We start from the raw sequence: 16078 nt of genomic DNA on the forward strand, positions 1-16078 counted from the left end.
TCAATTTTGAAGTCGGTAATATATAATATTATAAATCGATAATTTAGTCGCTAAAACCAAGATTTTGTGAGAATTTTTATCAATTTCACACATCGGATACCAAGCACCAAATGTTTAATTAGGTACCTATTATAATTCTTATACATAGGTATATACGTACATTGTAATATTTTAAAAAGATTTTGAATCTTTTTGAATTACAAATATGATACACAATACACTCAAAAATCGACAACGCCATCATATAAACGTAGGTACCTACCTAGTAAGTTTTAAAAATGTAAACTGTTTTAAAAGTTAAAACGTTCGCACTATGTAGTTTAAAAATTTTAAACCGTTTTAACGCCACCATATAAACGTAGTCATTAATAATATCTTAATATAAATATTTATAATGATTAACCCACCAAACTAAATAATAATATTGTTTAGGTAAAACGATAATCATTAATAACCACATTTAAAGTAAATGTACTCACCGTCTTATATATGACCGTAGTAGTAAACTCATGGCCAAATGACAGTTTGACAATTATGGAGTGATACTTAAATTTAATATTTTCAACTAGGTAGGTATTTGGTGTATTGTGGCAACTTGTCGACCAGACGACCACACGGTTTACGCGGAATACGAATATCGTTTTAATGTTTGTATTATCTGTTATCTGTATATATTGTTTATAACATATTAATATTATCGTAGTTTAATAATACGTTTATATGCTTATAGCAGTTATAGCTTTATAAGTTTACGACCTATCAATCGGCCTGTGATGAGTGACACAAATGGGTTCAAGTGTATTTGTATAATGTTTATTAGGTATTTCCTTATTTCCACTATTTCTAGAATGCATTGCCGTAGTTTTGTTAGCGGTTTTTAATATCTACCCGAGTACAGAACTACTTGTGGACAGTGGCTACCATAGCATTTCATTAAATTAATTGTCGATTGTGCCAATTCGTATTTTAATTTAAACTGCAAAGGAAAAATACACGCATAAATATGGCTGAGGTAAGAAAAATTTGATATCTTTAAGCGACTAATATAAACGGTTTTAAGACTATAGTGTATGTTTTGACAATTTTTGACTGTAGTCACTCTATGCATGTTACCTATTGAGTTGGTCATTCGACGTATCATACTCGTGCAGCTTTTAGATGTGTATAGTTACCTATGATATAAAGCTTGATTTGTTTGAAATAAATTGAACACAATATGTTAATTTTTAACAAAACAGAATAAGGTTCTGAATTAAATACAAAATAGGATTATGCTGCATACTTATAATATAAGCTTTTTAAGACTTGAAATGGCAAAGTGTTGCAATGTGACTGTGAAAATGTACATTACAAGCAATAGTAGTCTTACATTGAATATTTGGGTGAACAATCAGTCTAGAGCTGCAACCATCTTCTGAGAAATTATTGATGTTCTATTTGTATTCAGAGCCCTAGCAATGATGTATAGTGGCATATTTACAATATTTTTATTTATTATTATTATTCAAATATTAAGTAACAAGGTAAGTTTTTCTGATTGTGTTAACATTATATGCACCCATCGGTGGAAGCAATATATTTAACCTTAAATACTGCTTAATAAGTGTATTTAGTTAATTAGTTTGTACATATTACATAGCATACCTTATACATATAGGTATTAATTTTAATGATACAGTTATTATAAGTATTATAAGTATTGATATAGTTTATAAACCGTATTTTTAATTTTCTACACCATTAACACTAACTTATTTTATTATTACTGCTATAAAATAATATATAAATATTTAAATATTATTTTAATACTTAATTATGAAAATAAATATAATTTAAAGCTAATTTTACTTATTGGCATTATTTTTACTTACCTTTTATTACCCCTTTGTGGTTGATCAAGTGCCACAGGTATGGTTAAAATAATTGCATAGCCAGGAATTTGTATAGTGTGGGGGGGGGGGAGGCTAAGTCTTGCAAAAAAATACAAATACATTATTTTTTTTATTCACACTTCTTATTGTACCTAAAATAATGTTTCTAATAAATTAAACATAAGCAACAAATTATAAAGGTGTATAAACACTAAATATTGGGGTTTGATTGTAGTTATTAGTACAACTGTAACTGTAAAAGAGGTAGGCTCCATGGTTCGTATTATCGAAGTATCATCCTATACATTTATTAACCACAGCTGTGTGATTAATTCACAATTAAGAGAATGTTATACCCACACTTGTTGTCTCCATCTTACAAGTGCATAACATAACAAATGTTACACTCAGCAGATCAGGTTTAACTCTGTTAGTTTAAAATGTAGAGCTAATTGTCTTTATATAAAAATTAAAGTTTAAATTATTATCTAAGACATCTTATGGGTTTTTATTATATTTTAATTTTAAAGCGAGTTATAATTATTTTAAGATATACACACAATTTGCAATTTTTAACACGTTAACGGACATGACTGCTATTGCAGTTATGCAAATTACTGTAATTTGGTAGTCACTCTGATTGGACTGATCGAACATAAGCCATAAATGTTTATATATTTGATTTTTTTTTTTTTTTGCCCGAATTGTAAGTAAGTCACAATAGGTCACTAGATAATTTCCAATGTGGTGAAGCCATAAGAAACACAACTGCTCTAGCATTCATGCCATTTTACAACTTTTAATATATGACTGCTATACCAGTCATGGTCATATCAAAACTTAAATTAGTATGGCTATTATAGCAGTTACTGTCCGTCAATGTGTTAAATATTCATGGCTTGTTTTAAAATTAAAATATAATAAAAATCCCATGAGATGCCCTAGATAATAATCTTACCTTTAATTTTTATATGAAGTCAATTCACTCTAAATTTAAAACTAACAGAGTTAAACGTAATCTGCTGGGCGTAAAATTTGCTGTTACGCACTTGTGGGGCAGAGACAATGCATGTTAGTGTAACATCCTCTTAATCATAATAATAAAGAAAGATAATTATAAAGATTATAGATTTAAGTGATTTAAGTTTTGTTAAGGGTTACTTATAATATGTTTACTTGACAATATTTCAATATTTTTTTATTATAAGTTATGATGGCTAAAATAAACAATCGATGGGAGTGAGGCTATAGGTATAGCCCTTTAAGCCATCCCCCCAGCTACGCCCGTTGAGTAAAATTGTTAATTAATTGATCAATTTCACAGAACATGGATATAATATACACATAAATAATCATCTCCTAAAATATCTCAAAATTCTGGTGCTTTTATATTAAATTGAAATCAATTTTGATGGTAGATTGTAAATCTAAAACATAGGTAAAAACTTATTATTATCAATTCATGTAGGAAACTTGAAGGAATGTGAGCAGTAGTGCTTTATAATGGGCAGTTAGGAAAACTGTTGTATAAATAAAATATGAATCATAATTTTAGAATGTATCTAGTATCTATGATTCAGAACTAAGATACTAGATACAATTATACAAGTTCATATAAGTATATTATATACATGATACATTAAAATTATATATTTCGATACAAGATACAAGATTCAATTGTACCTTACGTACCTTAAATAAAACTAAGATAGTGTCCAGCCCTGTGCTGAACACTTGGTATATGTCAAGTGTCACTTAATAAGTTTTTTTTGGTGGTAGGGGGTGGTAGGTGTGTGATGGAATTGCTTGGTAGTTTAGTCAGTAATTCATTATGGGTGAATTGTAATTATAATTAGTAGAAATATTACTGTCTTAATTACTAATACTATATAATACATATTAATGTAAATATATGTTAAATCTATTAAAATATAAGCGAATGGATGGGTCTTCTTACTAGAAAAATGCATACATAGTTTTATATATGATTAACTATCTACTACTCGTGTAATTGTACCGATGAAGATTCACAAGGTTTTCTTAGAACAACACTCCTTGATTTTCCAAAGCCTTAGAGAACAATAGAAAGATCAATATAAAGAAATCTCAATTCTGCAATATTGTATCCTTGTATAATGCAGGAATGGCCAACTTGCGTCTTGCATCATAACAAAAACCAAAATTTACTTATTTTTATTATTTATTTTGTTTTTTTTTTTTAGGCATAGGTATATTTATTAAAATAAGATGTTCCAAAAGTTGAATTAATTTAGCAACATTATTTTTAATATTTGGGTATTTTGACATAGGAACATGCTCTTTCAAAGTGTCATTAGGGTGTGACTGCTGTTTGTGTTCTGTTTAAGACCTTAATCTTCTAATAAATCTAATAGTTCTATTTCGATATTTGCATTGTTTTTTACAATAGGATTGAAAATGTATTAAACATCTGTTTTCAATGACATTAAATAAAAATGGATTTTCTAAAAATTTGAATATGGCCTTTAAAATCTAAGCCTGATTGTAATTCATACTGCAAAGTCTACTAATGGAAATTCAAGTAAAGAATTATTTGAATTCAATTAGCTTGTTTGGACAAAAATATCCTAATTTCTCTTTAAGTTGTCTCATATGTGATGAAAGCATACATACCAATAATAACTTTATCCAGCATTTTTCATAAACATTCAATAGTTAGGGTATCTTTTGAATTTACAAAACATTTTATCTCTACTCTAAATTAAACTATTTTCCTATATTATTAATAATAACTTATTATGTATTACCATTATTACTTGTAGAGTATGACTTAGGTAGGTCATATGTATTATATTGGCCAAGTCTCAAAAAATGCCAATAAGAATTTAAATTTATCTCACATTGTCACTCATTTAAATCTCCTAATTTAAACAGATTCTAGACTTATTGTAAAAAAAAGTAGTTACTAATGTTTATGGTTGGTATTTTGAATGTTCCGCATTTCTATGAGTCAATTACAAAAAAATAAAGTGCCATTTATATTAAGATATATAAATGTAACATTATGTTAAAGTATGCAAAGCTATATAATGTTATAGAGATTAATATCCCTAAAAAAATACCTTATACAACTGGAGCTGTTCTAGTTCAATTTTGAATTGAAAAGAATTTCAGTCAGTTTATAAATGTTTAGGTCTAAATTAGAGGTAATGAAAAATTTGGCTTTGCTTTCTATTAAAAGAATTAATCAAATCAAACAGCATTCTTAAGAATGTCTTTAAAATTCCTGCTCTGAAAATCATACATTTCTAAATTAGTGATATTCAACTAAGATTTATATATCAATCACCAATCACCTCGTCCCTGATTATTTACGTTTGTAAATGATGGCTTGATTAAAACCTCAGATTATTCATGATGATGAAATTATGTCACAAGAATCATTAAAATTATATGTCAAAATCAATTAGGTTTATTGTTATTATTCACATTAATTATTTACTTTTCTTTGAAATGGTTTTAATTTGTATTTGAATATGAGAACATCATCTTTTAAACAAAATAAATATTGAATTAATAAAAAAAAAAATTTTGTTTTTTAAATATATGTTATGTTAATTTAGGGAGAGCCTATTCATCAGTCAGATGAATTGCCAAAAGTCAAAATCAAAGAACTAAATGAAGCTGAAGAAGCTATTGAGATGGTGAAATTTGATGATAAACATTATTTAGCCAATAAATGGACACTTTGGTTCTATGAAAAAAAGGGAAGAGATCGGGAAGAAAATATATATGAATTGGCTACATTTGATACTGTTGAAGATTTTTGGTCGTAAGTTTTCTTTATTAATAAAAAAAATAATAAGATTATTACTATTTATAAATAATAAGTACATTTATAAGTAGTGTGATAATTTTATTTTGAAACTTAAACTAAGTAGAGATTTGTTTACTTTTTTAAATGTATATTAGTTTCAAAAAAACTTATTTAAACAAAAACAGTAATACTAATCATAAACATTATAGTCTGTTCAATCACATTAAACGCCCAAGTCAACTTGCCTGGCAAAGTCATTACAGTTATTTTAAATATGGAATTAAACCTAATTGGGATGATGAAAAAAATAGTGCTGGTGGATGTTGGTTATTGCAGTTACCATCAGTAAAAAAATGCAATCTTGTAGATGAATATTGGAAACAAATAGTGAGGAATACATATTTTTTCTAGTTCTTTTAAATTTATAACTATCATTACTTTTAGATGATGAGTATAATTGGTGAATTGTATGATAGTACTGAAATTAACGGTGCTGTAGTTAGTGTACAAAGCGTAGGAACAAAAATATCAGTATGGACAAACAATGCATCTAAAAGTAATGGGAATAACATTATAGCTATTGGGTATGTAACAAAAAGTAATTTAGCAAATATCTATTGATTGTTCATTAAGAGGATAGTATATCCACTATATCTTAATGTGTTTATCCCATTTTACTAATAATTATTTATCAAAATGTACATCTAGCAGTTGCCAGTTCAAATTTTGTGTTTCTAACTTAAATATTAGAGTGAATGGTCCTTTTATCAAACTTAAACGTACAAACTTTATCTGTGTTCTCTTGTTGTTTTTTACAATATTTAAATTTTTAAGTGAATTATGATCATTTTCATATTTAATATTTTACATATCCATAACTCAATCAAGAATTACATTTTGGAATATTGTATTAGATAATTTGTTACAAAAAAATTAATTGATTTTATGATGATGTATGATTTTTTTTGTTTCTGTCATCATCTTTTGGAGCTTTTAAAAGTAAACATGTATCGATTTTCAACTTTAAGGGTGATTTTAGTAGCAAATTGTAGTACTTTTCAAGATAAAGTTTTATTCAATACATAGAGAAATATCAAAGAAACCATAATTTTTAACACAAAACCATTTTTTGATTGAATTTATATACTTTTTTTGTTGTAATTCAAAATTATATTATAGATACTAAAGAATATATGTTAAATATTTATATTATATTTTTTTTTAAATAATTTTTAAAATATTATGACTTTCCAAAATATTTATGGATGCTTAAAATGTTTGGCATTTTTTTTTTTTATCAAAAAATATTTAGACCACCTAAAATGCTTTAAAATATATTACAAAGTTCCGCTATTAATTGTTTCTATAGATGTTAAAAATATATTGTCTCAGTTTTTTTTATTATGTGTTAAATTCTGTATTTTAATAAAAAGCATCAAAATTATGAATTTGGAAAATTAATTTAATCTTCTAATTATTAGTTAAAATATAGACTAACAATGAATCAAAAAATACTGCAGAATTCACTATGGTGTATAAAAGGTAGTATTGAGTGTACCTAGTCATTGTGTAGGTCACTGTTATGGATATGTTAATTTTAATTATAAGTCTTAACTATTTTGAAAATTTGACTGTGTGTGTGCATTATGATAATTCAAGTAAAAGAATATTTCAAATTTCTATAATTATTTTATGGATCAATGTTAGGGAAGAATGTGGTAGTTGATAAGTAAGTTTTCTCAACAAATTATGATATCAATCGATATTAGTACTCAATGATTTTACATTTTTACCAACAACTTATTTCTCGATACCTTAGTTATTCTGATAAGAGTTAAATGTATAATTAATGTTTTTTTAAATTTAAATTTCATAGTGCATAGGTACGATATGTATGAATATTTGAAATAAAATAAAACAAATAATTAATTCCTCAAATATAATTTAATTGAAAATAATTTTCATTAATTTGCTTTGAGTAATTTATTATAATATTTAATATTCTCTTTTATCATTTATCATAAATTAATTATTATAGTATTTTACTTAATATTTATTCTATTTTCCATTCATTTATTTATAGAGCAATATACAACAGTGACCAGTCTACTGTAAATATTAATCAATCCTTTTCATATTATTCATATGAATATCCAGTGTTAATGACATTTGAACTTCAATTGCTCTTAACAAATTTTTGTGGTTTTATGCTAACTTTTTTTGATGTATAGTAATACAACTTGTGAATTATTGTGTTTAAATGTTTAATATTTTTTATCCTAATTTTTATCATATTTACAAAATGTTATTGTAAATATTTTATCAAAAATTCAATCTACAAATATTAATTTTATGGAAAACAAAATGTTAATATGATTGCATAAATCACTTTCAAATTTTAGGGTTAATGCTTTATTTTATCTTAAGATAAAATTGTTGTAAAACTAATAGAGTTGTCTCTGTCTAAAAGTGCTTATAAATACTAACATTATAAATAGATTATTTTGGCGTTTATACTCCTCTTAAATTTTATGTTTTTATGAATCAAATTTTAATTTTAATTTTAATTTGGTTCCCGTTTCAAATTTGTAAGTATAATACATATTATTCTGGTTTAGAAATTAATATTAAAAACATCATCTTGTTACATGTTCAGTCAATAAATTTTAGGAAAATCTATGTTTCATTTGAATTTTGAGTTTATTATTATTGGCATTTACATTGATAAGTTGATATAAATATTGTTTTATGTGAATTTCAGAAAGAAAATTAAAGAAGTTTTGGGTGCACAACATAAAAATTTGTATTATGAGGCTCACACAGCTAGAGCAAAAAAACGAGGATCACGTTCAAAACACTTATTTATGATATAAATTATACAAGATAAAAATGTTATACATTTTTTTTCTAAATTAAAATGCATAATGATGATTAAATATATACATATAATATATATAAAACATAAGTCTTATTAGTTATTATCATCAATAAAATTTAATTTCTTTTAAAACTACTGGTATAATGAAGTTACCACAACTGCATTTGTTGTGAGTATGTAACATGGCAAATTTACACTTAGCAGTTCATGTTTAGCTTTGTAAATTTAAAAATGATAGCAAATCTAGCTATTATGAAAGTTAATGGTAAAAACATAATCTGTGTTCGTATTTAATTATTTAGGACAAATCAATTTTTTAACAAGTTTTGAGTTTAAGTATATAAACTAGTGACAATTTAAAAATGCTCCTAACTTGCTTAAAAACTAAATTATACACAAATAATTTTCACTCTCATTTTTCAACAAACAGAGCTAAACTTTAATCTTGAGCCTAAAATTTGTTATGTTACACAATGTAAGACAAAGACAACAAATGTGGGCGTGGTGTCATCTTAATGAATTTATGCTTAGAACAATAAATCTTAATTTAGTTTCCTCAACTAATATAGTTGATAACTAATGTAGTTTTCTTCATGATTTTTTCAGTGTCCAAGCTTAAAAACTCATGACTTAACGATTAAGATTTAGATTAATAAGAAGTATATATTTTGTAATAAATTAATTGACTTCCAAAAGTGTTCTTAATTAGCCGTTTCTACTGTAGTTGAAATTAAAAACCTGCTAGAGGAAAATACATCAATAGTTCTTTGTCATATAAAAAAATTTACTTTCTTCTCTTGCAATAATTGCATTATATTATGTTAAAATTCAGTTTCAGACTAAAACAATTTATTTTTTGGAAATATTTCATTTTGATGAAAAATAAAAAATTTTAATTTAAAATTATAATTGGGGACCGGAGTGGCACAGTGGTCATGCAATTGACTAGACTCACTCAGTCATCAGTTTGATTCATAGCACAGTGCAAAAAAAATGTTTGTGTTTCTACATAATCACCAAATCCCCACTCTGTCATCTGGTTTCCAATTAGGTCCTACTCCACTGGGAGTGAAGACCACACATGTCTCCTCCTGGATAAGGAGGATAGTATCATGTTTATAGTGATATATACATAGATAAATAGATCACATGATTTCCCTACTGCCCGTTTATGATAAGTTTTGACGAAGACCTAGAGGTCGTTTCAATGAACAATTAATACAAAAAAAAAACTATAGTAAGAAGTACGGTTAACACATCAACTTAGTTGAATGTTAAGTGGAAAATATAATTGAAATATTGTTTATATCATACATTATATAAATTATCATCTTATATATTTATATATCTTTTCTATATCGTTATCAGGAAAATTAAATATTGATAATCGCTAATCAGGTATGAAATCAGTCTGATGATCTAGTGATGGTGTTATAAAAACATACTAACAAAAATAACATTTAAAGATTACGTTTTTCAATATATTATCATTATTTCATGTGAAATAGTTTATACTCTTAACCCTATATTTAATCAAAATCATTTGCGCATCGTCAGTATCTGATAGAAATTCAATATGCAAGTATACAATGCCAATGTCATATTTCTGAACAAGGAGATTAAAATAAACATAATTTACGTTACTCATAAATCATAATCAATCGTTTAAATAAGATACCAAATTAAATACTGACGTTTATTTTTTAAATTGAGTATATTTGTTATTTTAAAAGAAAAACAAAGATTAAAAATTATATACTGTTTGTAAATCTCGAATTTTCAACAGTTTTCTGTTTGAATAAATAGTTGGTGCCATGCAACATAGGTGTATTCAAACACTATGTATCAATAATTAATTACCCAGGCAATTTATTTTAAATAATAATATATATTTTAATAGTTAATATTATTAAAAGTATTGAATGTGGGTACTAAAATATCAAACACATATAATTTTAATTTTTACCTGAACATGTTTCTAAAAATTGTTTATTTATCTACTTAAATCAAAAATTGTTTTTATGCTCTTTTTAAAAAGGAATTACTGAATATTATTTGACATTTTCACAAAATATTCTCATCAGCATTTATTAGACATGTATTAGAAAATGATGTGTGATTTAATTTTTAGTTATTTCGGATTTTCATTTTAGATTTTTTACCAAATTAAGTAAATTATGAAATTAAGCTAAAATGTATTTATAAATAATATATATTTAAGTTAGTAGTAGAAAGTGCTATAGAAGTTTTCTCTATAAAAAATATATATAAAATCAATCATTTTCATTTTTATTTTACGAAATCCATATTTGTTATCATACAATTTATTTTATAAAATCGGTAAAATCAATCTACTTATGCAGCTTTAAAAATATCAAATTTTATTTATCTTATCTAACTAATATTTACAATTAAATTTGTTTATTGGATTATATTTTAAATAGTTGGTGACCGATATGGCCACGCTATCACAATTAAAATATTTAAAATATAAATCAGTCTCATACAAACGATTAACAAAGTACACATTTGTTATATATGAACATGTGAATAACTAGGAAATTTAACTTATACAACAATGATTACGTTTTAGTTTCATATTAGACTTTTCAGCAGTTTTATTAGAAGTTGCTATATAATGGGAATACTCATGGTCCAGTCTCTCTGCTCCTTCAAGCTGTAACTTTTTTGCAGGTCCTTCTATAGCAAGAACACACTCTTTTGAACACGCCCAATGTTGAAATGGAACACAGGTATTTCCTAAATAAGGAGTTAAAAACGTAACCGTACTATAACCTGTAATTAATAACAGAACATTAGTTTTTTAATATTTATTTGAAAATATTTATTTATAATAACCTGGTTTTGAACAGTCAGTTGCAACATTACAGAAGTTGCATATATTGTAATTAAGGTAAGTCAAAGACATATAATGTTTTAAAGATTCTGGGATTTCTTCATTAAAAAAATTAATTCCACTTGAAAATATTTTTTCAGCACAAATGTCTAAAAGAGATGAGACTGCTGGTCTTGAACCTGCTTCTCCTCTTATCCAATAATTTTTCCAAATCTCTTTACGAGCTCTAAAATTAAAAATTAATATACATTATGATATTACAATGACAAAAATGACTTTCAATGCAACAATTACCTATGATCATAATCAGTGTGATACCATAAAAAAAATGACTTGAAGTAATTACGGTTACCCAATCTATAAACTAATTCTAAATGTTTCATGCTCGTTAAAAATCCAGGTAATGCTTCAAGTTGGTTATCATCGACATACAGTTCCTTCAGATTCACACAAAATGTTAGACTAAAAGGAATTGATTGAATAGTTAATAAGTTGTCAGTGAGTATAAGCACTTCAAGCTTTGTTAGTCGACCAATTGCACTTGGTATTTGGCGTAAATAATTGCATTTGAGTGATAAAATTTTAACATTTGGACATTGAAAAATCTAAAAAATATACATATATAAAACAGTATAACTATTAAAACATAAATACATAAAAGAAATATACACTTTTATCAACCTTAAACAATTGAATTACCTCAAATGGAAGTTTGCTGTCATCTGAACTTTTTAAGATATTGTCCAAATACATTTCAACAATATTATATCTTTGTAGATACCTTGACAATGGCGTGGAATAAGGAATATTTAATGATCTACGATACTGATTTAATTCAATTTTCAAAAATGTCAATAAACGTAGTGGATAATTTTCAATTGTTTCTTCGATGTAACTTGGACCATCAAGTAATGGATTACCTAACTACAAACAATAAATATAAAATTAAATAATAGAACTTATCGTTAAAAAAAAAAAAAAATTAATTAACAAAAACAATTTGAAAATGGTGTTTTTAAATTATAAATGAATAACTTATTTTCATCAAAAACCATATATTTTATTATTGTTTTGCTAAAGGTTAGGTTAGGTTCTTAATAATCACAGTTAAACTTACATTTAATGGAATATTTGGGCTCACTATATGACCCTCATTACCACGTATCACAGCCTTTAGTTTTCGTTTTATCTGGAAAAGCAAATTTTTTACAAAATCAATATATATATATATATTAGGCAATAACAGCTAAAATTATTGTTAAAGAACTCTTTAAAATAAATTATTTTATGATCCTACTAATTTTCTTAAAAAGGATTGACTACAAAATGCACAGAATACTAGTTATGTTACTTATAAAACCTGATTTGAAAAAAGTTATTATTATTAGATAGAGTGGAGGTATTTGATATATTTATTAAGAATATAAGTGTTTAATTCATAAATAAAATTTTTTTAGATTGCAGTGTGGGAAACGAGTAGGAACTTAATAACAGCAAACTTAATTCTAAGACAAAAAATTATTAGTTACTCAAAGTTATGTGTCATTTAAGTGTACAAAATGATGAACAACCAATATCAAAATGTAAAAATAATAAATGTACCGACATTTTAAATAGTTTTATTTTAAGCAATTGGTAGCAAGTAACTTATCCCTAAGAACATGAGTGGTGAATGAAAAAAGTCCAGAAACCTCTGATAAATTTAAGCTAATACTTAGTACTGATAAAATAAAGATCTTACCACATAATTAGGTTGCGAGTCAGATGTCACAAGGTTATTATTCTCACCCGGTGAACATTCAACCTTATAAATTTTCAAGACACCATCAGGCGATAGTAAGTATGTCAATATTTCATGCCATACACTAATCTTGTTGCGAATTTTGATTCTGTCAATGAGATTACATCTACTACCATAACACATGGAAGTAAACTTCCTGATCATGTGATATTCATAACTATTGAACTTGTTGTCCATTGGAACTATTTTTTTATTTATGTCCACAGTGAATAAAAATTGATATGTAGTCGTAAAACCCTGAAAATAAAGTCAATGTATGATTCAATAAAATTGTGTTTTATCATTGTATGAAGATGCCTACAGTCTGAGACACTGGACATTGTCGATCGACTACCAAACAAAAGGTACATGATAGTTGTGAATTTATTTTTAAACAGGCAACAATATGTAAAATATTGTGTCTGTGTCCAAAATCTGGTATTATTATCTATGGGTTTCAGATAATTTTTGAGCAATATTTGTTGAATAAACTTAAATGCGATAATTAGGAACGTAGAAATTATTTAAAACGGATTCCATGTGTTTGTGAGTTGATGTAAATGTTAAATGAGAAAAAATGTTTAACAACATTACCCAGTGTCTGTCGATCGTCAAAAGTAAAAACTAATGGATTCAAAATATAATATGACGGATAGGTAGAAAAGTAGGTATACTCACTCGAACTGTATACGAATGTCGTAAGGCGAAATACTTTCACTGCAGTTAATTTTAGATGTACAATCGCACTGGTGATGGATAATTAATAATTAATTATCAACCGTTAGTCAACAACGGCGAGCTGTCGGACGGAAATCGTCCATCAAAAAAATAAATATTTTCCGCGTAAACTGCCTTGGCCGCTTCTCCAAAAAACAGCGCACGAGCTGAGATGCTGAAACGTCGAGTGGATGCGCAGAGGAATCGAACGATACCCAAGATGAGGAAAAAATGATCGACTGCAGCCGTGTGGATCGCCGCTGCGGGTTGGTCGAACGTCGGCGGAAAACAGACTCCGCGAGTACGATGGTCTAACGAAAAAAACAATCACAACACCGTTCACTACGATAATAGACGAATAATGATAGACAGTTATGCCTAATAAATATAAAATAATAGTATTATTATTATTATTACTGGTAATATTGTTACGAATTTATCGTGGCAACACGGAGTGACGGCAATTCCACAATAATACTGCGCCGTCGAGCCGCGCTGGACCGTTTAGCTATAGAGTATAATACATTAGCGCGAGATATGAATGTGAGTCGCATGTCCCCGCCGCCGCCACCGATGGTCGCACAATCACGAGTTGCGACGACAGTGTTCGAGTCGCGACGATGACTATGACAATTTAATCGACGTCTGATAATAAAGTGCTGATAACTGATAAGAGAACAAAAAACTAATCGCATAATCGATGTCGCTGTACAGAGTACATCACAATATTGTTTAAGTCGTTCAAGATACATTTCAAATCGTTCTATACCCTCTTAGATCATTTACAAACATATACACTATCGTTGTAAATTATGATCTTTATTATAAGTGTACACTGTACGGTACCTATACTATAATATATTTATAGAAATTTCTTTTACCTACAATAACGATTCGTACCTTGTACCAGTGGCGGTCAAACGGGTGGGGTTGAGGTGGTTCCCATGACTTTTTTCTTTAATATTTATAACGATTACATTTATGTATATTGTACTATAATGTTAATGTATTACACTTTGTTTTAAATTTTAAATTTCTTCTCAAAATAACGCTTATGACTAATGATGAGCGTATATTATTATTATATAGATTCTAGAGTTCAAAATCCCACCGCGGGTGGGATTCTTCCCCATGACAAAATCATTTGACCACCACTGCCTTGTACCTACGGATTGGCGTCACGAACATTAATTTATCCATAAAGGCAGTGCACTTGCTCAATAATTTTTAATGTACCCAACGGCTCGACACCCATTGAAAACTTAAAAATAATTCAACTGCCTACCTATTTTTAAATAATAATAAAATATTATTTTGCTATTAAAAAATTAAATCAAACCTACCTAATCGACCATATTATACTTTAAGAGAATTTGAGATATCGATCCGGGTCGTTATTCTTGATGTTTTATCATTTTACCCAGTCTCTGGGTAATTGCGAATTTCAATAATCGATAGGTAATTTTGAATTTTGAATTTTTGAAAATTTTTGAACATTGATGTAATTATGTAAATGTACGAGTAGCTGGAGTAGGCAATATTATTATTTTTGCCTGTAAATTGAAAATTCTTTTAATTATTTACATAATATATTTTACTTGCTTTGCCAACTTGTACAGATTGTATAAACTTATAATAATAAAAACATAACATTTTACAACATTAGTAGCCAACCATTTTCGCAAGCCCCATAATGGCTGTAGTCATATAGCTTCACTTATTTTATAGTCACAATTGCGTGCTATCTCGTACATATTTTATAGGTACGTTAAAATATTAATAGCTAAATATAAAAAAATACTTAGACTTTAAAAAATTACCGACCCGTCTAAAAATTGTTTTAAACATCGCCCCGAAAAATATGTTTGTGGCGCTGCGCTGCTACAAACTGGTCACGTTGTAAAGTCGGAAATATCAATAGATACAGATAATAAATTATAATAATATAGATCATGTACGTATTACGTATAGGGTATAGGTATAAATGATGATAAAGATAATATATAATTTTAGATATTTCTATTATCTTAGATAATTTATCTTTTATCTATACATATTTTATACACATATAATGTATCCATGTACAACAATGTCCATTCAGTGATATCTAAATACCACGAATATTATAAATTATAGTATAATATTATCTTAATTGGTGAAAGTCAATGAATAATCGATT

The 16078-nt window shown here is 26.9% G+C and overlaps 2 protein-coding genes across 3 annotated transcripts; one reads left to right on the top strand and one right to left on the bottom strand.

Moving 5' to 3' along the window:
• The first annotated feature begins 719 nt into the window (after positions 1-719).
• Positions 720-8617, top strand: LOC107162171 (eukaryotic translation initiation factor 4E-like). The gene is made up of 5 exons (XM_089217661.1): positions 720-1012; positions 5474-5682; positions 5877-6054; positions 6112-6251; positions 8429-8617. Exons 1-5 carry the CDS (start codon positions 1004-1006, stop codon positions 8538-8540), a joined length of 648 nt encoding a protein of 215 aa, XP_089073787.1. The 5' UTR covers positions 720-1003; the 3' UTR covers positions 8541-8617.
• Positions 8618-10818: 2201 nt separating this feature from the next.
• Positions 10819-14495, bottom strand: LOC107162182 (uncharacterized). 2 transcript variants are annotated; one of them, XM_089217486.1, is made up of 8 exons: positions 14317-14495; positions 13861-14210; positions 13144-13440; positions 12520-12591; positions 12102-12326; positions 11697-12007; positions 11405-11628; positions 10819-11341 (listed from the first exon to the last, which is right to left on the bottom strand). In XM_089217486.1, exons 3-8 carry the CDS (start codon positions 13378-13380, stop codon positions 11109-11111), a joined length of 1302 nt encoding a protein of 433 aa, XP_089073612.1. In that variant the 5' UTR covers positions 13381-13440; positions 13861-14210; positions 14317-14495; the 3' UTR covers positions 10819-11108. The 2 variants fall into 2 exon arrangements, with proteins under 2 accessions (XP_089073612.1, XP_015364453.1); XM_015508967.2 differs by having other exon boundaries at positions 13861-14495.
• Positions 14496-16078: the final 1583 nt, after the last annotated feature.

Source organism: Diuraphis noxia, unplaced genomic scaffold (assembly GCF_037042655.1).
Source record: "Diuraphis noxia isolate RWA-SAM2 unplaced genomic scaffold, SU_Dnox_SAM2 contig0001, whole genome shotgun sequence".
NCBI classification, from domain to species: domain Eukaryota; kingdom Metazoa; phylum Arthropoda; class Insecta; order Hemiptera; family Aphididae; genus Diuraphis; species Diuraphis noxia.